The 20,475-nt window shown below is 55.8% G+C and overlaps 1 protein-coding gene across 1 annotated transcript in view; it reads right to left on the bottom strand.

The window, feature by feature from the left end:
* CNGB1 (cyclic nucleotide gated channel subunit beta 1) overlaps positions 1-20,475 on the bottom strand; it is a 71,186-nt gene that overhangs the window by 40,220 nt on the left and 10,491 nt on the right. Inside the window, exons 2-13 of the mRNA XM_045987699.1 lie at positions 20,139-20,311; positions 18,482-18,539; positions 18,114-18,186; positions 17,187-17,307; positions 17,055-17,097; positions 16,820-16,856; positions 14,877-14,952; positions 14,555-14,594; positions 14,006-14,186; positions 13,105-13,180; positions 11,592-11,628; positions 5,963-6,125 (exon numbers count right to left, since the gene is read on the bottom strand). Of these exons, the coding sequence (XP_045843655.1) occupies positions 5,963-6,125; positions 11,592-11,628; positions 13,105-13,180; positions 14,006-14,186; positions 14,555-14,594; positions 14,877-14,952; positions 16,820-16,856; positions 17,055-17,097; positions 17,187-17,307; positions 18,114-18,186; positions 18,482-18,539; positions 20,139-20,303 (1,070 nt within the window). The 5' untranslated portion in view covers positions 20,304-20,311. The remainder of the gene's footprint in view (positions 1-5,962; positions 6,126-11,591; positions 11,629-13,104; positions 13,181-14,005; positions 14,187-14,554; positions 14,595-14,876; positions 14,953-16,819; positions 16,857-17,054; positions 17,098-17,186; positions 17,308-18,113; positions 18,187-18,481; positions 18,540-20,138; positions 20,312-20,475) is intronic.

Genomic DNA, 20,475 nt, shown 5'->3' with positions numbered 1-20,475 from the left:
CTTGAGGGATTGTCCTCTGCGGGGTGGGAACAAACCGTATTGAATAGTGTTCAAAATGTACTCCCAGCATCTCCCCTCTGCGAGCCTCTAGGTGACGCTGGTGATGCAGGCAGGGCGGGTAGTACATGAAAAGTGAGGCCCAGAGAGGTGATCTGAGCTGGCCAAAGTCACACAGCAGATTGTCTGACACCACACAGATCTGAGTCGGGAACCCCACTTGACTTGGAAGATCTGATTTTTGAGAAGAGCCTGAACTCCACCTTTAAAGGTGGAATCTCCAATCTTTAGATGTTAGAAATTAATCCAAGTTAATAGACTCCTAGCAATACGTAGATAAACAAAAGAGCCCCTCTAAGGTTAAATTGGGCCCTCTGAAGCCTGTGTGTGGCCTGTGGGTTAAAAATGGTGACTCAGATCCAGGGGCCAATGGGACTTCCATAATTAGAACTGGATCCTAGTTCCTGGTTGCCCACCTGCCCCACAGACCTGTCAGTGAGGGCTCATGGAGGGAGTCTGCTGTGTCCACCATCCAGAAAACCCAGATTCACCAACTCCTACCCAGAGCACCAACCTTCAGCCCTCCCAAGGTGGGTGAGGAGGTAGGGACAGAATGGCAGCCCCAGTCAGTTTGGAGCTAGAGGCCTGGGAGAGGGACTCAGTTGGCGATCACATGGTCACAGTGGTCCCCATCCTCACCCAGACCACCCTGAGAGCCCGGGGCTATGACGGGTCCCATTCCAGCTCAGCGACTAAAGGCACAGATGGACCATCCACAGTCACACGGCTGGCACAAGGCAAGCCTGGATGAAACATGAGCATGTACACAATACTTGGCTGCCTGCCTCTGAGGGTCTACACGGCTCCATGGGACAGAGGAGTGAGGCAAGTGTCCTGAATATCCCGGCACCCAGCTCTCTTCATTTCCCTTCATCGACACGTAGCTATTTCCCATGTAAGGGGCCTCAGCTATCAGGGTCATACTCCCCACCCTGCCCAGGAAGAAACAGATTGTCTTCAAGAGATTCAAGTCTCAAAAGCAAGGGCACATGATGACTCTGCCTGAGCAGTTTAGCCTTCTTGGGCCCCTTCGTTCTTAAAAACAAAAATTATGTTTTGTGACTGCATTTATATACGATTCAATACTATATATAACCTCTTCCTTTGAAAGTTCATTTTCGGGTCTGACGTTAAAAGAAATTAAAATGTGCTTGAAGACCCCTAGACGCGAGATGGGAATCATGCCCTTCCCCGTCCTCGAAGCACAAAGGCCAAGGACATGAACATCCACAGCCTGGGGTCTTGCTCATTCTAGAATGAGGCCAGGAAATCGCTGAATGGCCCTGAGCACAACACCAGGAAGCCCTCAGGCTGCCTCTGTTTGCCCATCTGTCAAATTTGCAGGACTGCTCAGCCTGTCCAGCCTGATTTCTCTGAGGGAGGTCAAAAGGGCCAGTGAGAATCTCATGAAAAGGTCAAAAAAGACTTCCCAGGTCTGGTGTCATTCTTGATCCTCCATCTCTCAACACTGAAAAGCAACTTTCTTCTCGTGGGGCATCGAGTGTTGGTTTTGCTCCCAGCTCTGTGCTTGCTGGCAGCGCACCCTGGACGTGGAGGGGACCGTGGCCGAGACCCAGTTCTCTCGTCTGTGAAACGGGATGAATAATCAGTGCCCAGAGTCTGGCATGGACACCAAGCATTACGCAAATGGCCACCGTTGTCATGATCCTTCTCGTCATTATTATTACTAATAGTAAAGGAGGCAGCATCTGCGGGGTTAGGAATCACCCACGTGGACTGGGAAACATCTTGCACAAACATCTAACAAGCCTTACTGTGGGCCTGTCGGCACCTCCGGGGCTGCCTGGGGCGCCATGTACCCAACGGCATGTTACCCCTGGTCAGCAATGTGACCGAGGCCCCCTCTTGCCTGGCCCAGAAGCCACAGAGAACCCACTTCTAGAAACCTCCCCAATCCCAGGGGAGGATCAGAAAGACTGGCTGAGGTGGGCACCCCCGGGTGACCCCCACAGCCGGCCATCTGAGTTGAAGGTGCAGGGAGTAGCCGAGAGTTGGCTATCTGCTCCTTGTCCCCCAAGTCACCTGGCAGGTGACAGCCCAAAGCAAGGGTCCTCGGCACACTCCTCACCAGGCACCCCCACCCTGATAGAAAGAAGGGGAGCCCTTAGGAAGAAGCAGCCACCTACTTGGGTCTCGCCGCCTTTGCCAACAAGAACGCCCATGGTGCAGGAGGTCAGCTGGGGGCGGTGGCATGCATCCCAAGCCCCGGGTCGGGGGCACACAGGGAGACGACTGGGAGAGCCCCGGCCCAGCCCCAAGCCTGCCAGGCCAGCTCTGGAGCCAGTGTGGCTCGGGTTGCCGATAAGCCACTGATCCTTCCTGCTTCTAATCAAATTGAGGGGATGTGCAGGGAACTCTGCAGAAATGCCCCCAGGGAGGCCAGGTGGGGACCGAAAGGCTGCGGTTGCTAGGAAAAGCCGAGCTGTTGCTGGCAGAAACCAGGTCGCTAGGCGACCGTCTGCCTGTTACCAGGGCCCGTGCACGTCATCAGTAACCCCTGTGCCTCCACGAAGCCAGCCCAGAGCATCCTCCCTCAGCCAGGGACAGCCCAGTCCCTCTGCCCATGCCCCACGCCCTCTGGCCCTGGCCCGGACATCACTCACTCTCCAGGCTGATGCCCTTGTCCCAACCTAGGGCCCCGGGGCCCAAAAGTTCCTGGAGTTGGAAACTTTGGATAGACATTTGTGTGGATACGTGCGTGTCTGGAGCATTTGTGGGTAGCTACATACATGTGCTTGCATGCACAAGCATGCGTGCAGGGCGTAGGGTGGTCACGTGTGAGTGTGTAGCAGTGTGCCTGCGTGTGCAAGTGTGAGTTGTGTGTGCAGGCGTCGTGTGGGTGTAACTGTGTGCATACCTGCGCACAACCCAGCGTGTGCCGGTTTGTGTGAATTTGTGTGTCCATAGAGTGCAGATATGTGTGTGTGTCCGTGTATACTGTGCACTGAGAACACGTGTGCTTGCTGCGTGTGTGTGTGTGAGCACACTGACTTGCTGGCCGCTGAGGCGGAAAGCAGGTGGCAGATGGGGCTGCTCTAACAAGGCTGGGCTGCACCTAAGTCTTCATCCAGAGATTCGGTGTCACCTGTCAGGGAGAGCAGCCTGGCTCCAGGGGACCCAGAGGGCAGAAACCGGACTGTGTCACAGAAACCACAGGGAAACATGCTTATTTTTGTGGAGGAAATAATTTCATAAGTCAGAGGTGTATAAGGATGGGATGGACAGTCCTCAAGAGGTTGTGAGCTCCCTATCATTGGAGGCAAGCAAGTAGGTGTGTAACCTCCTGGCAAGGATGAAAAAATTATATGTGAACGAGGGATAGGTGGACTAAAACCAGAAGCCACTGAGCAGGCCTCCAGCCTGGAAGTCCTGTGTTGGTTTCACAGTGTAACAATTTCCTGCCTGGGACTGGAAGGGACCCTCAGTGGAGAACATCAACGACATTTAATGGGGCGCCCACTGCAGGCCAGACGCTAATACGCCTGCTACACAGCTGGCCCTGTCACCACTCTGCCGGGGCTGTGTGTGTCTCCATTCCATGGATGCAGAGGCAGATGCTCTGTGCGGTGTGAACTTGCCCAGATCACTCTGCCAGGAGGAGCAGAGCCCACGTCTCAGGCCAGGGAGGAAGGGTGTGGGTCAGGGGACACCACAGAGAGCCCAGTGACGGGGACAGGGAATAATGCAAGAGACAAGTTAAATCAGTCTGGCCTGTCTCATGATAACAGCCTCCACACGGCTCTCCCTGCCTCAGTCTCTCCACGGTGCAGCTGCCAGATCATGCCACTCCCCTGCTCACAAACCTTCAGTGGCTCCCTATTGCTCCTGGGAGAGCAAGTCCAAGGCCTTCACAACCTGGTCCCCTGCCTCTGAAACACCACCCCCCCATGTCCACCAGCTGCACTGTCACTGTCCCCAGACATGTGGGCTGCTTTTGAGGCTCTCTTCGAAACCCCCAGGTTCTATGCTCTTCTTGTCTCCCACTCCCCTCTTTGGTACCTTTGGGCCTCTCCTCTCTCCACACCGGCTCCCCCAACATCTCCTCCAGCCCTGTGGTTTCCAGTTCCGTCTATGCGGCCAGACTCCTGACTTTACATCTCCAAACTCTCACCCACAATCCCACCATCAGGTCCAGCTACCCACTCTCCATCTCCCCATCTGTCCCCTTTCCATCTGTCCTTCTGTCCATCCCACATTGGGAAAAATCTTCTCCATCTTAGTGGTCTATTTGTATTATTACTGAAATATATTTGACACAGAACACTATACAAATTTTAGATGAGCAGCATGTTGATCTGACTCGTTTGTAGATTATAATGTGATTGCCACCGTGATGACAATTAGCACCTCTACTGGGTGATATAATGATCATTGCTTTTTAGTTGTTGGAATAATTAAGATCTAGTCTCTCAGCAGGTTTGATGATTAAACTTTTAGTGGTTTCTGATCGCCATTCTTGAAGCATTATTATGACTGATTTCTCTGTGTGTTCAGGTGTAATCTTTATGGATGAGAGCAGAGAATCAACCACTCCAGGAGGACAGAATCCAGGGTGGCCTTCGCGGGGTCCGAGGCACCCATGGGACCATTGTGGGCGGGGTGGAGGGGGACGCAGCCCAACGCTTTGTTTCTATGACAGGGGCTGTGAGCCCCTTGCATGGGCCCCTTTGCTCCTCCATCCATGCATTCAGCCAACACTCATTTGGCGCCAAGGATCTAGGGACGTGGGAGTGAGCACAACAGACAAAATCCCCCACCCCAACGGAGGCTGCGTTCTAGAGTGTGTGTGTGTGTTGTGGGTGTGGGTACAGGTGTGTGGGAGGCTGTGAAGTGGTGGGCCATAGGAATTCCGGGTCATTGTGAGCACAGTGGGAGACCGCCAGCTTCCCCAGCCTCTCTGCTCAGTGCCCAGCAGCACACAGCACAGAACGAACGGAGGCGCTCCCCCTAGTCCCAACCAGAAGTCCCACTACCCCCACTGTAACCCTCCCTGGGTCACCTTTGCGGAGAAAACAAAGAACACACGAGCGCCTTACTCGGGCTCCTCCTCCTCTTCTTCCTCTTCCTCTCCATCCTCCTCCTCATCTTCTCTTTCCTCTTGAATCTGGGGCAGCTCCCTGAGTTGAGGTCAAAAGTAGGAAGTGAGGCCACCTGTAGCTCTCCCCATCTCCCTCCTGTCTCCATTTTCAGGAAGACGTCCTGCGACCCCCGAAACCAGAGCTGAACTTCTCACCCAAGACTTGACCTGAGGAACCCCACGTGAGCAGCCTCTTCATGACACGAGGGACCAGACCCAGCCCCTGCTGTCCTAGTGTCATCCCTAGATCAGCCCCTGAGCCTCTCTGAGCCTCACTTTCCCCATCTTTACAATGGGCCTGAGGACCTGAGACCTCCCAGCTCGAGAGGCTATCACCAAGATCGCTGGTGGGAACAAAGATCATGCTGTCCCTATGGAGGGCAAGTGGCAATCATTACCACGGTCACACGTTCCCATGCCCCATGACCCCATAGCCCCCCTTCCAGAAATTTGTCCTGGACACCTGCTCACGTGCCTGTGTAAGGACATCTGTGCCAGAGTGTTTGTTGCACAATTATTTATAATAACACAATTTCAGAATCATAAATGTCTGTGGTGGGCAGTTTAGTCCAATTACGGCACATTCACACGGTGGAATACTACGCAGTTGTAAAAACAACCGTGGATGATCTTTCTGGGCATGGAAGGTGGAAAGACCAGAACAAACAGAGGGAGGTGCAGCGAAGGGGAGTGGAAGCAGGTTTGATTCCTGTTCTGTAAGCCGTTTGGTACCTTTGGGATTCCCTACCACATGCCTGTTATCTTCCCCAACAATCACTTTTTTCTGGGGCTTTTTCTGGCTCCCACCTGGGCATCTCCTCCACGGCTTCGTTCTCCTCTTCATCAGATGGAACCGCCTCTGAGCTCTGCAGGTCACTGCCGCCCTCCTGATGTTCGTGCTCCTCCCAGTGAGGGTCAACCTCTTCTAGGACGAGATCGGGCTCCTCTTGGCCTCCAGGGAGGATGCAGACTGCAGGGGACAGAGGGTGGGTGGGGGAGAGTGGGCTTGGGTCCCTGAGTCCCAGGGGCCACATGGGGGGGCCTCGGCCATCACACCATGAGCCAGCTCTCTGGCAAGCAGCAGGAACAGCACCATTATGCGGGGAACCTCAGCAACCAGATCAGTGCTAAGGCGCCGGGTTGAAGCTCACGAATATTTATACTGTCTCCTTCCAGTCGTCTTCCCCATCCTTTTCCTCTTGATATAGAGCTTCGATTACAGTTAGCCTTGTGTCCCCTTGGGCCTCCTTCTTGGAAGTTTGTGCTAAAGCAGAACCATGGCCTCACGGGTGATATGAAAGTTCCAGGCTGCAAGTGCATGGTGGCCTGGACTGTCCCGAAGAATGCAGAGAGAGCTTGCCCCCTGCCTGTTCTCTAGATGCCGTCCACTGGTGACGGCATACTCATGCTCCTAACCTCAGCATCTGCTTCCAGAAGTCTTTCCCTTCTGGGCCTAAAAGCTCCAGCTTCCAAGGGGATTGACTTTCTGGTAGTGAAGGTCCCATCTTCAAATTGGAATTGGTCATTTTCACTATTTCTCCATGTACCCGGGTCTCTGACAAGGCAAACAGTGTGGGGCTGTGAGCCTGGCAGAAGTGGGCATAGGGTAGTCTCATCAGGAACCTAAGCCCAACAAGCAAGAGCAAGGATGGGGGGAAGAAGGGAGATTGCCTGGATCCCAGGTGTTCCCAAAATCTCCAGGTCTTGGCTGGCCCTAGAACCAAGCATGAAATTATGAACAGTGACTTTAAATGGAAGTTGGTCTCACATCTTGTGACTGGAAATTATTGCTCACAGTGTAGAAGAAAAATAACATAATACCAGCTACATTTATTGAGCACTTACTATGTGCCTGGCCCTGTACTTAGTGATACACACAGATTAACTCAATGAGTCCTCACACCAACATTTTGAGGTGGGAATAATTGTTACTTCCCAATTTTTTCCCTCTTTTATATTATTCCCCATTTACAGATGAACAAACTGAGACCCAGGTTAAAACCTTCCTTTACAGGGTGCATCCCATGTGCCTGGTGCAGGGCTGTCTGCTTTCTGAGAGCTGCCCCTTTTGCTTCTGCCTCTAGCTCCCAAGTACAGACATTATCCTGCCTCACAGAGGAAGGATCAGCCTGCCCTCCAAGGAAGCCTCCCCCCGCCGCCAACCAGCCATGCATCCTGAACCAGCCAGCCTTTTCCACCCCGGTCCTAGCTCCTCCGGCCCTACAAACACCCCTGGGGTCTGACCAGAGAGGGTCTTCCAAGCATGGCCCGAATCCAGTGGTGGGACACATCATACATGTCATTCTAGAACATTGTCCAGTCACGGGGCAGCATCTCTACCCTCAGCAGCCACTTGGGGTGCAAGGCCCCACCTGACACAGCCGGGGGCACCCAGGGGACAGGACAACCTCTGGCCCATGGGATCATTAGCTTTCACAGCCCCTCTGCATGGGAAGAATAATACGCTCGCCATTTTCTAAACCACAGAGCCAGCTCAGAGAGCCTGAGCGACTTGGCCAAGGCCACACAGGATGTCAGAGGCATTGCCAGGTCTCCTGACTCCCGATTCCCTGGGGTGCTATCCCAGGAGATAAACATGCCCCAGGAGTGTCTCCCTGGCATGGGGGGGGGGGGCTCTCCATAACAGGCACTGGATGAGCCCATATTTGGTGTTTTGTAGAGTTGGTGTGATCTTTGTTGACAGCCTTGCTTTCTTTTTCAACCCTTTCTTTTCAGGTGCTCTTTAGTGAGTAAGCATTTTACAAGCTTTTCCTCCTTCCATGGCTGTGCCAGGCCTGTGACCCATGCCTTATACTGTCCCCATGTTATAGCCAAAGACTCTGTGGCTCTGCGAAGAGGACCATGACCAAGGCACTGGGCAGGCGGGCCAGGACAGCGTACTCTGCCACACTGACCCAGAGCCGGGGTTCCGAGACCCTCTCTGTAGGCATCCAATTCACATCTCTCCTAGCTTTTCCAGGGCCCCACCCTGGGGTCACAGATAGGGCCACTGAGGCACTGTGGGTGCTCAAGCTCGCACAGAAAGCCCTGCTCCATCTGGGGCTGAAACTTTGCCCCTGGGGTGCCTCACTGGCACACCAGCTCCTGGCCAGCATCATCCCTGCCAGACTCAGATGTCCCTCGGGGCAACTGAATGGGGTTCTGAGTCCAGCAGTGAAGTCCTCAGGTGCATCTGGGGAAGGAGCTCCTGTTTCCAGGACCAGCAAACAGGGAGGGTGGGGGCATGGATTCCAGGCCAAGGCCCCCCGTAGACCCCAAGTTGCTGGCAAAGCCTGAGCCCTGGCTCACCCTCTCCAGCAGGCCAGGGTCCTCAATGCTTCGGGTGTGGCCCGAAATTCAAGAGTCTTTGCTTCCTCGACCTCCAGTGCTTGCTCAGCCTCAGAGTAGTCTTTGTGAAGTCACTCCCCTGCTCAATCACCTTCAGTGGCTCCCCACTGCCTACAGTCTAGTCCCCTAAAATCAGGCCCCAGCTTTTCTAGCTTTACCTTCTGAACTAAGAACTCAAGATTCACGGAAGCACTCACCTCTCTCCCTCTCCCATCTCCAGGCATTCGCTCACTTTATTCCCTGCCCCGCATTGCCCTCCCCTCGCCACAGGGTTGGGACGTGAGGGGTCTCCAAGTCCAAGGCCTGGGAGACAGTGTATGTGGGTGAGGGGGAACGTGTTTCCTGTCTTTGGGAGACAGCTGCTGCTCAGACGGTCCCCACGAGCACAGTGCGGGTCCATTACAGCCAGACAGTCCCCATTTTTGAGAAGCCAGACGTTTCCTCTGCAATGCTACCTCCTTTTTAGAGGCTGGCAACTAATTCTAATATTGACAATCATTCCATGCCCCAAACACAGACATCTGTGAACCAGTTGGGGCCCAAAGCAACTGGCTCGGGATCCCCAGCAAACTCCTCTTTCCTGCTCCCCTGATACCACAGGCCACATGAACCCACACGTCTTCTGAACCTGAGCGCTCGTATTAGGTTCACCTGAAGCAAGGACATCATGCAGTCACAGCTTTGATGTGTCAATGTATGTTTTTTAATGTCAGTGAAGGCATGTGTCACTGTCCACTGGGGGACCCCAACTCTTTGAGGGAGAGAACACAGCCAAACCTAAGGGGATCCTCTTCTGGGAAAAACTATGTCCCATGGGGGCACGAGCTGGGTGGCCGGCCCTATGCTGAAGGCTGTGCAGGGGACCCCTCAAAGAGAGTCCTGCACGGCCTTTCCCACAGCCTTCTGGTGGGAAGTCCTCCTGCTTTCTAGCCAGCTGCCCTTGGCCGCCCTTCTCCTTGCTTCTGTGGCAAGGGGCCGGCCTTAATCTCAGAGAGGTGGCTCTGGGACTGGCTGCCCTCGCCCTGCCTGGGAATGTGGGGAGCGGCAGGGGGGCGTCATTGTTCAAGCAGGGTGCAGGGTCCACAGCCACCTCTTCCCCTCCCCTGCAGGTCTTCGGGGCACCCTTCTTTCCTTCCATCCATCCTTCCGCTTGTCCATCCGCGCGCTCCCAGGATCCCTTCTCTCTTGTTTCAGAGGCCCCCCGTTGCTGCTACGCCTGAAACAAGACAGAGGGGGTGGGTGGCTGGGTGGGCAGGCGGAGGGAATGAACGAGCAGGTACGTGAGTGAGTGAATGGGCAGAGAGGCTAGGGGCAGACCCAGCAGCGGGGAGGACACTCATCCCCCAGCTCCTTGGGCTCACCCCATAGCGTGGGTTAAACATTGTTCCCCCCAAAAGCATATACTCAGTCATAATCCCTGTAACCTGTGAAGGTGAGCTCGTTTAGAAACAGGGTCTTTGCAGACGTCATCAGTTAAGGATCTCAAAATGAGCTCAGCCCAGATTTTAGGTGGGCCTGACATCCATGACTGGGGCCTTTCCAAGAGAAAGGAGAGGAGACTGGACAAGACACAGAGGAAAAGGCAGGAAATCTACAGGACTCTGAGCATTGCCCGCAGCCACCGAAGCCAGGAGAGAGGTATGGGATGATTTCTTCCCAGTGCAGAGGGAGGAACCAACCCTGCCAACACTCTGAATTTGGGCCTCGGGATCCCGGGCAGACAGAGAACTCATTTCTGCCATCTGAAGGCACCCAGTTTGTGGTCCTTTGCTCAGGCAGCCCTGGGGAGCTCATACACCCGCTTCCTGGCCCTGGGGTCCCCGCATCCACCCACGCCCCACACACTCCGGGCTTGCGGGGTGGCCCTGTCCACAGCTGGCTGAGTGTCCTTCCTCCTTCCAGGGGAGCAGAGAGGGGGAGAAGAGGAGCCAGGGCTTCCATCTTCAGAGCTCTCTGGGGTCTCTGCTCCAGGGAATGTTTTCTGTTCCTTTAGCTTCGACAACCATTACCAGGCCACGTGGATGCTAGTCACCACTCCGTGACAACCTGCTCTCTGCCCTCAGGCACATCCCTGGGCCTCTGCCGGCCCCAACAGGCATATGGGGCTCACTATTCTCTGCAGGATATCCATGAGACCAGGCAAACCCTGCACTGAGGCTTGCCCCTCACACATCTTTAGCATCATACAAATCCCATTTCTTCCTGTGGTCCCTCGGCCAGACCCCAGCTCAGCAGTCGCTGGCCCATCTGTACTCCAGGCAATGGGGACCCTCAGCAGGCTCGTAAAGACCACCATCAGCCTAGTGGAGCTGGGGTGGACAGCCGGAGGACACCCAAGGCCCGTGCTCCAAGGGCCCCTATCCAGGGTGGAGCAGTGCTCTACCTACAGGTCCTGAATTCTGCTTTGCTCACCTCTAGACTGTATCCCAGGCCTGGCACAGGGCAGGCCCTCTGTGACCTTTGTGAATAAATACAGGCCCTATGGCCCACATGCTCTTCCTGAGGCCAGGAAATGAAGGAAGGACAGAGTTTGGATCCTAGCCTTCCCCTCCTGGCCTCCATCCGTCCCCCGATACAAGTGCAGGTCTGGGATAAAGGGCAGCACACAGCTCCCCACCCCACCCATAGATGAGGGGAACCCTCCTGGCTCAAGAGAGCTGGAGTTTACAGGACCTAGCTTCCCCTGGGAAACCCCATGCCTGGCCCCTCTCCCCTCACCCGGGGAATCTGCTCAGCCCCACCCACTGGCCCAGGGAAGCAGTGGGGGGCACTCTCTGGGTGTTCCCAGAGGAAGGGGATCCATCCAACTTGGCCTCAGAACAGTTTTCTCTGCATAGAAACTGGAAGGCAAGCCAGGTTCCCCAGCATGTCTCTCCCCAGCCCCTCAGAGGGGCCTCCAGCCACAATCTGGCTCTGGGCCAGGCTGACCTGAGAGAAGGTCTGCAGGGCAAGGGCTCTCTCAGCTCCAGGTCAGGGGCCCTGAACCCCCAAAGCAAGTCTAGGCCTGGCCAGGTACCAGCCCACTGTGCACTCAGACTGAGATACCCTCCCAGGGACGCCCATTAGGACCCACTAAGATGTCACTTACTTGGCTGCACGTCACATGTCCCAGGGGCATCAGGCTCCTGCATGGGGAGAAAGGGGGAAATGTCATGTCTCCTCAGCAGCCTCCCTGCCCCCAACACCCCTCCCGGCACAGACAGAAGCAAGAGGGTTTTCCTTATCCCCTACCAAGACACCCACAGAAGGTCCAGTTCCTCCCAGCTCCTCTTGCCTGCTTCTCCCCTCCTGCCTCTGCGCTTGCTCCCTGCTCCAGGCTCTCCCCTCCCTGGATCACCTCTTGGTCTCCCACACCCAGCTCCTCTGCTCAGGCTGGGCCCCCTGCCTGAAATGCCTGATTACCTTCCGCTCTCTGTGTGGGGAAAACCTCCTCCCAGCCTTCCCGGGGGAGCTGTCTCAAAGCTCTGTCTGCAGGAGAGGCCTCTCCCCACCAGCACCCCACCTTCCCCTGCCCCAGCCCCATCCTCCGGGGACCCTGCTCTCTGTGAGGGCATCTTCGTGGACACAGTGTTCTACCAGGACCCTTTTTTTCTTTTGGAAACCTCCAAAGCTGTGTCTCCTTTGCCCCCCACAGAGGCCACATGGACACAGAGCCTGTAGGGAAGGGGGCCCTGAGGCTTCTCATCCACCTCCTGCTGCAGCCAGGACTGGAACCCAGGACTCCCGCCTTCCAGTTTCAGGTGCTGCTGCTGCTCTCAAGATATACAATTGTCCCCAAGGGAGAAGGCCAGGTGCCAGATTCTTTTTTATTATTTTTTTAAAGATTTTATTTATTTATTTAGAGAGAGAAAGCATGAGCAGAGGGAACGAAAGAGGAGGAGGGGCAGAGGGAGAGGGAGAGAAAGAATCTGAAGCAGACTCCCTGCTGAGCTCAGAGGGGGGAAGTGAGGCTCAATCCCATGATTCTGAGAACAGGACCCCAGCTGAAATCAAGAGCTGGCTGCTAAACCAACTGAGCCAGCCAGGCACCCCCAGGTGCCAGGTTCTTGGAGAAGGAAAGGAAGAGGTGCTCCCCCACCTACCCAAGTAAGAGTCCTAGCTTCTCAGAAATGCACAGAGGGCCCTCTGGTTTCCTGCAAGCCCCACTTCTTTCCAGAACATTCTAGGCCTCTCCTGTCTCTAGCCCTTTGCATATGCTGATCTTTGCTTGAGGGCTCTTCCTACACTCCCCCTCCTCACTTTTACCCACCCCCATCCTACTCCCACCTCAGCTCTCAGCTTGCAAGCCAGCCCCACCAGGAAGCCTTCCTTCATGCTCCTGGGAGGCTCCTCCTCTGCACCCAGCATCCTCTCTGCTCCCTCCACTGACTGTAACCCCTAGCAAGGCTGGGCCAGCACTTCTCAGCCCTATTGCCAAGCTGCCCCAGAGTGTGTGTGGAAGAAATGTGAGCCAAGCAGATGGGCAGATTGCCTGGGCTGCACTCCCATGACAGGCTCCCTTCTTCCTTCTATGCCCCCCAGACCATCCATCTGAGCTCCCAAGAGGCCTTCCTGACCGAGGCCCCGCTCCGCCCGCCCCACCCTGCCTGCCCCACACAGACCTGCTCCCTGGCCTTCCCGTGGAGCGTGGGCTGCGGCAAGGCCCTCTCCAGCCTGTGCAGGAGCCAAGCCATCAACCTGCATGTGGGAGAGAACAGACCATGTCTAAGCCGCGGGGCTCATGGAGAAACTGAGACCAGAGCCAGGTCCCCCCCATGACAGACAGCGAGCCCAAGGGAAGGCAGATCAGAACCCAGGTGTCCAGCCCCAAAGACCGTAGCCCTCTGCCCTGGCGTCCCTAGGCCAGCCTCTGGGACTGCTCAGAACCTGGCAGGCAGCCCAGCAGCCTCCCACCCCTCCTAGAGGTGCAAGCCGGCCTCTTCCCTGCCCCCAGGGTGGGAGCATTTGGCCACACCTGTCCCGATTTTTAAGGCATGCAGCCTAGGATCAGCAGCTCCAGTTCCTTGGACTGACCTACAGATGGACTTGCACGTGAGCCACGTGATGCTTGTACAAGGCCACCGAATGCAGCAAGAGTGGAAACAAACCTAAATGGCTGGCAAATGGCTAGAGCGAAGCTGGTGTAGCTAGATGACAGGGCACTCGGCAGCTGCTGAAAGAGCGAAGCAGGCCCACATGCACAAAACCGCCTCTAAGAGACACTTTCGGGTGAAAGAAGCAACACGTGGGGCAATCTATAGATTTTGCTGTTGTCTGGTATGTGTTTTCAGCTAAAGGAGAAATGGACCCCCCCCCCCGCCCGCTTGTGTGTGCATGCAGAACTTATTGGGTGATAGTGGTGGACAGGGCTGCCCTGGGAAAGACTGCTGGAAATCCCTTTAAATTTTCCCCCAGGGGCATATGTTTAATTTAAAAAACTAGTTTGGTGAAGTGTTGGGTGTGGGTCTGGGGCAACGTACTGGTCCTGCTCCCCAGGAAAGGTGCAGCATTTGGGGGGCTCACCTGGCAGGGTCGCTGGGGGACGGCAGGGAGGAAGCCTGGGAGCTGGGCTGGGGCTCTGAGGTCAGCTCCTCCTTAGGCTCCGGGGGGCCTGCCGTGGGCATGCAGGGGCCCTCCGGGGCCTGCAGCATGGGCTCATCCAAGGTCGGGTCTGGGTTCTCTACGCAGTGGGGAGAACAAGAATCTAAAGAGGACAAGGCAGGGCTCCATGTGACCCCTCATGGGTACTGGGGGTCAGATTCGAGGCCCCAACATGACTGAGTAGGGAGTCCCTTGGGCCCACTCCAACTACCCCCTCACCCAACGGACATGGAACAGAGACTCAGAAAGCTCAAGGGACTTGTCTGAGAACTCACAAGAACGTCCCACACCACTGGCTTCCCAGCCTGGACTGGGGAGAGGTTCCGAGGCCCGAGGCCCCCCACAGCAGTCCACTCCTGGTGAGCCTGGGTGACGGCTAAGGTCCTCCCCCAGGATCCCTCAGGCCCCAGCAGCACCCCAGCCCAGCCTGTGACCGTGCTGGGTAGCCCTTCCCAGATCCCCTCCCTGTACCTGGGCCCAAGGCAGCATCTTCAGGCTCATCTCTCCAGTCCTAGAGCAGAAACAGGGAGTGGGGGCATAGAACGAAGCAAGCCCTGTGCATTCCCCCCACGCCGGCCAGCTGTGCCTAGGGCAGGTGGGGTAAGGGGCTCCATCCTTCCCTATGAACCCCCCTTGCTCTTTTGCAGTCACTCCTTTCCATCCAGAACCCTCCAGGGAGGAGAATACCCCCTCTATGTGTCCCAGGGATGAAGACAGCCTGCTGGGTCCATCCTGGAGCCCCAGAAACCCTCCCAGGTGGTCATCTGCCTGCTCCCCCTTTTCATTGACTTACCTTGGAGGTTTTGGGGGGCTGAGGCAACACTTTCTCCAGATTCTGCTCAAGCCACCTGAGCAGCCAGGGTCCAGACCTGCAAAGGGGCCAGAGGTCAGTGGAACAGCCTAATCACATGGACCTGAATGTCTGTTGGAGTCCCAGGCTTCCACCAGCCTTCCTCACCTCTGGTCCTACTGTGCACAATGGAGACCCTCTACTGGATCCTCTGGAAGGGCCTAGGTTAAGGGGGGAACTTCCACCAGCCTCAAATTCTGACCCGTGCCTGGACCAGGCCCGGAACAACAGGCCCAGCCCTGGCCACCTGGGCAGCAGGTGAGGAATAAGGGCTGCCTGGGAACCTGAATGCAGCATGGGGGCGGGCTGGCAATTCCCTGTGCCTGGCACAGGTAGGTCTGGCTCCCCCGTCCGGGAGCAGCGCAGCCACACAGGGCCCGATACTTAGAAGGGCCTGGTTTGTCACCACCTTAAACTCGATCTTAAACTTAAGTTCTTTAAAATATTTATTTATTTATTTATCTTAGAGAGAGTGAGAGCGAGTCCAGAAGCATGAGAGCCAGAGGCAGGAGAGAGAATCTCAAGCAGACTCCCCTCCGAGTGCGGAGCCTGACACAGGGCTTGATCCCACCACCCAGAGATCATGACCTGAGCCGAAACCAAGAGTCCGACGCTCAACCGACTGTGCCACCCAGGCGCCCCAAGCCCTTATTAATTTTTTAAAGGAATCCTGCCTTTTAATTTTGCACTGGGCCCCACAAATTACATAGCTGGTCCTGAGGCAAATGAGTCCCAGATCTATCTGGCCTCCGTGGGGCAGCCCCTCCATCTGGGAAGGAGGGACGCTCCCTGTTCCCAGGGGAACGCATCCCCCCAGGTTGGGCCCAAAAGAAAGCTGGCAAGCCCTGTAGGGGCCTTCGTCCTAAATGGCTTTATTGGTCTTGTGAGTCAGCAGAGTAGCCCTGGGGACCCCTGAGCTGGGCAGCTTCCAGGAGACAAAAAGAAATAGACTGTGAATTAGAACAAAGAGTAAATTAATGGAGTATGTTCATTCATTCATCCTCTCTGTGCTGAGTCCCCTCCTTATGGCAGGCACAGTGCTGGGTGCAGGGGGATGGGGTGTCAACAGCGACAAGACAAAAACCTCTGCCCTCAAGAAGCCAACAGTCTAACAAATGAATAAGGGGAGGAATGAATGAATGAACGGGGTGAATAAGGATGAATGTCTGACTCTGGGTTTCCAGCAGAGGTTGCAAACTGGAGGCTTCAGGCTTATTTGGGAGGTCCACGGGGTCCCAAAAAAGTTTCGATTAGATGGCAACAGCTAAAAATTAAGGATTACACAAAAACCTAAATTTCTAGCTTCTCTTGAAAAATTAGAGGGTCTGGTCACACTGGGCCTGAACTCCTCCAAGGCACCGGCAACAGGAGCTGAGTAGGGACCCGCAAAGAGAAGGGTGTGGACTCCCCTGTTTGACATAGCCCTCACCCAGCCGGCCGTTGTCCTTGACAAGACAGCCAGCTGCCCACCTTGGTCAAGTCTGAGAAGTCCGAAGCTATTGCCAGCTGTGAGGCCAACCTGGGTAACTCTGTGTCCCCCACAGCGGCCCCAGCCTTGCCCTTGGGCTCCACACGACACCCATGTACACCAGCCCATCTATGAGAACCCATCCTTGCCTCCTCCCCAGGGCCCTTCACCTGGGGATCTCCCAGAAATCAGGACAACAAACACAGGGGAACACAGGGCCCTTTGGCTCCATTTTATGGATGAAAAAAGGGAGGTCCAGAAGAGATGAGAGGCAAGTCCAACATCACACACTGAGGTGGTAGTGGGCCCTGCTTCTGAACCCAAGACCCTCAGCTCTGCCCACACTGCTCCTCCCACTTCACACGTTACACATGAGGCTCAGGGGCTCCCAAACCAGTGCTCAGGGATGGGGACTCACCTGGTGTCCTGGGCCCCAGGGGCCTCCACGAGTCCATCTGCAGAAGAGAGGAAGGTGGTCAGCCGCAAGAGGCCCACTCAGACCCCCTTCTCTGGTCAGCCTCACTCAAACCCAGGCTCAAATCTGGGGCCAGTCTGCTGAGAGTCCCCCACCTGTGGGCTTTCTGCAGGGGCACGGCCCACACCAGGCTCCCCTAGTCCCATCCCTGAAGAGCCATCCTGCCTCCTGGCCTTACCTGAGCCCCTAGTGCTGCACTGCCCGGATGTCTGGGCTCCTGCCTGCTAGGACAGATGGACAGATGAGGACAGAGAGCCCAGATGCAATGGTCTCCCACCCCGCCCACCTCAGCTCCCGGCCCCAGAAGTACCTGAGCAGGACCCTCTGGACCAGCAGCAGCGCTCTGGGCAGGCCCGCCACTGGGGACTGGCTGTGGGACAACCTTCTCCATGCCCTTCTTGAGCCAGCTCAGCACAGAGCTGCTGGAACTGCTGAGAGACAAAGATATAGACCTACCCGCCAGGCCCGCAGCCCCTCCCTGGTCCGAGGGGCCCTCCACAGTGTCTTAGAGAACTCAGTTTGAATCCCAAACGCCTATCCCCACTCTGAGGCTTCAGATATGCCACCTTCCCCGAGTCTTGTGTCCAGTTTGGAAAATAGGGGACACTGCACCTTGGCGAGGCCAGGTATGTCCGGGGCCAACCTGAGCCCACCCCTATGAGATGCTGGGTACAAAGCAGCCAAGTTCTGTCATCCCGCTTTGCCCCTAACCCTGGCTCCAAGGGGTCCCCTCCTATACCTGGCACACATCCTGCGCTCCAGAAGGGTTGAGGGCTTCCTGTGGGGTGCTTCCTGTGGCTGAGGCTGGATAGCCTCAACAGGAGGGTCACAGACTCACTGCCTGAGGCTAGCCCCCCACAGGTAGGCTCACTTGGATAAGCGCTAATGGTCTAAAATGAGCCAACTTGGAGATATCATCTAAAAGTCTGGATTTCTGGCTCAGCTAGGAAAAGCGGGAAGCTCTGGCTGCACTGGGATCTGTATTTCCCCCAAGCACTGAGGACACTCTGGCCCCTTCTCACTGTTTCTCTTGGTCCCACTGTCTACCTGGCCCAGGAGCTCCCTGCCCTCTGCCTGAGGCTCCCTTCAGCCAGTTTCCAGGATTTTCTGGGCAGTTGCCTGTGAACGACTAGAGACCTGAGAGCAAGGCTGGCCCCCACCCCCAAGTGGCTCCCTAATTTGGGGGGGGGGGGCAGTGAGGGGCTGGCCTCCAGGAGAAGGAAGGGCGGTGTGGTACCTGTTCACTTCAGGAACCACAGTGACCTGGGCCTGGAGGGATGTAGGCGAAGTAGAGGCAGCCTCCTGGATGTCTGGAAAAGAGTCCCTCATACTTTAGATCTGGAGCTTCAGAGTGGTCCATTTCTACCCTGCTAGCAAAGTCAAGGCAGAGGCAGGGGAAAGGGGAGAGCCCCAAGGGAGTCAGAAGGCCAGGCTTCCAGCTCAGCTCAGCTATAAGGTCCCCAGCAGCCCAGCCCTCAACTTCTCTGAGCCTCAGTTGCTTAGTCTGTGAAATGGGCCCGCCAGCCTGTGGATGCGGCAAGGTCCAGAGGGGGAACACACTCCTCCCCGCTGTCCCACCCACCCACCCGGGCTTCCAGCACTCACCCTCAGGGCCTGGGTCAGCTACAGCCAATTCCTCCACTCCCAAAGGCTCCTCAGGTGGCTGGAAGGTTCAGACAGGACCATGTAAGCCCTCAGTGAGACCAGCCTGGTTCAGACTGGGGCAGCCCCTGACCCACCTTCAAGGGACCTCCTCACCCCACAGGACCAAGCCGCTCTATTCTCACAATCCTCCCAGTAAATCCTGGCAGCTTCAGCTTGGGACACTCCCTTCCCACAACCCCAAGAGGCCTCCATCCCAGGTGGGGCCCTCACCGCCCACCCCATCAGGGTAGCCCCCGGGGCCTTCCACATCGCTCAGGAAACCTTCTCACTCCAGTGGCCGCACAGGGAGGAGGACTGGCACAAACTGACGGGGGGGGGGGGAGCTGAGCGGACCCCCCACATCTAGTCCACGGCCAGAGCTCTCTTCCTCCTTCCCACCACTACCCCACCCCAACCTCCCGGAGGCATTCAGCACCTGCCAAAGCCTCTCATTCACTTCCCTGGCGGCTGCACCTACGGCTGCGCGCGCGCACTCGCATGTACGAATGAACATGAGCGCGCACGCAGAGACGCTGACACGGGCGTGCTCACCGTGACGTGTAAATGTATGAGCTCCCGTAAATCTCCACATACGTGCAGAGGCATGCGTACATGAGCACATGCGTGTATACAGGCAGTAACACAGAGAGGGTGTAGACACACATGAACAGAGACAAAAACAAGTGTATCTGCCCGCACGTGCATGTGTCTGCACACGTGCATTTGCACTCGCATGTGCATGCATTCCTCACCCCACAGGTGTGTGCAAACAGGCACATGCAAACATATTCATATATATGCGTGCAGGCATGCGGGAGTACACATGTGCAGATATCTGCAAGTATCAGACACAGACACACAAGTGTGCTCATGTGCACACACAGACATTTGCATATACACACTGAAACAGATATTTGTGTGTATACACAAGTACATATACATATGCTCAGTCACATAGACGTGGGCTTATATACACACATGCACTGACACAGACATGTCTTCATGAGCACATCCTTTCACGTGTGTATTAACACAAACACATATAGACGAACATGCATATGCGTGTACACCTGCACACACAAAGTTCTGCCTCTGATCACGCATATGTGAACAGGCATGCACAGGTGTACAAAATCTGTACATGCACAGACATGCGGATACATATAAACCTGCCTGTACACACACACATGCACAGATACAGACATGTGTGCAAACACAGGAATACATTCACGGACCCAGAAACGTTTGCATACACACACGCTTACAGCCTGCCCCACGTGCACATGCAACTACAGGAACACCTATGCATGTGTGTGCGCGTGTGTACATGTATGTGTATTATGTGCACACATGCACACAAATATGTACATGTTTGCGTGCACGCGGTTTGCTAATGCTTATGCATGTGCAGGTACACCATTAAGGAAACAGGGCACGCACATGTGTGTACACATATGTACATGGGAATACTATGTGCACAAACCCTATCCCAGGGTAGTCACTGTTTCCTGAACGTGCCCTGCACTACCCAGGGCAGGTCCCTGCAGGGCGGCTGACCCATGGTGGGGATCCCCTGAGCCTCGAGCCTAGCAGCCCTTGCTCAACCTCCATGTCTCACCGAGGATTCGACCTCTTGCTCAGCTTCCCTTGGGGCTGTTTCAGGCTCTGGCCCTGGTTCCGGCTCCACCCCTGGCTCTGGTTCTGCCCCCTCCTCTTCCTCCGTCTTGGTCTTCTGAGGGGTCGCTGGGGGCTGAGGCAGCACCCTCTGGACCCAGCTCAACATCCTGACACCTGCAGGAGACAGGGTCCTTAGGCCCCCCCACAGTGCCAACCATGGCTCCCACCACTTAGCACCACTCTTGTGGGTCACACATTTTTCTTTCTCTCATTCATCTTTCAAAACATTTCCACAAATTATACCTCCAGGTACTCACCTGATAGAAATACTCAGGCAA

Source organism: Meles meles, chromosome 19, assembly GCF_922984935.1.
Source record: "Meles meles chromosome 19, mMelMel3.1 paternal haplotype, whole genome shotgun sequence".
NCBI classification, from domain to species: Eukaryota; Metazoa; Chordata; class Mammalia; order Carnivora; family Mustelidae; genus Meles; species Meles meles.
Note: the sequence above shows the minus strand (reverse complement) of the source record. Positions and strands in the feature narration are given on the sequence as shown.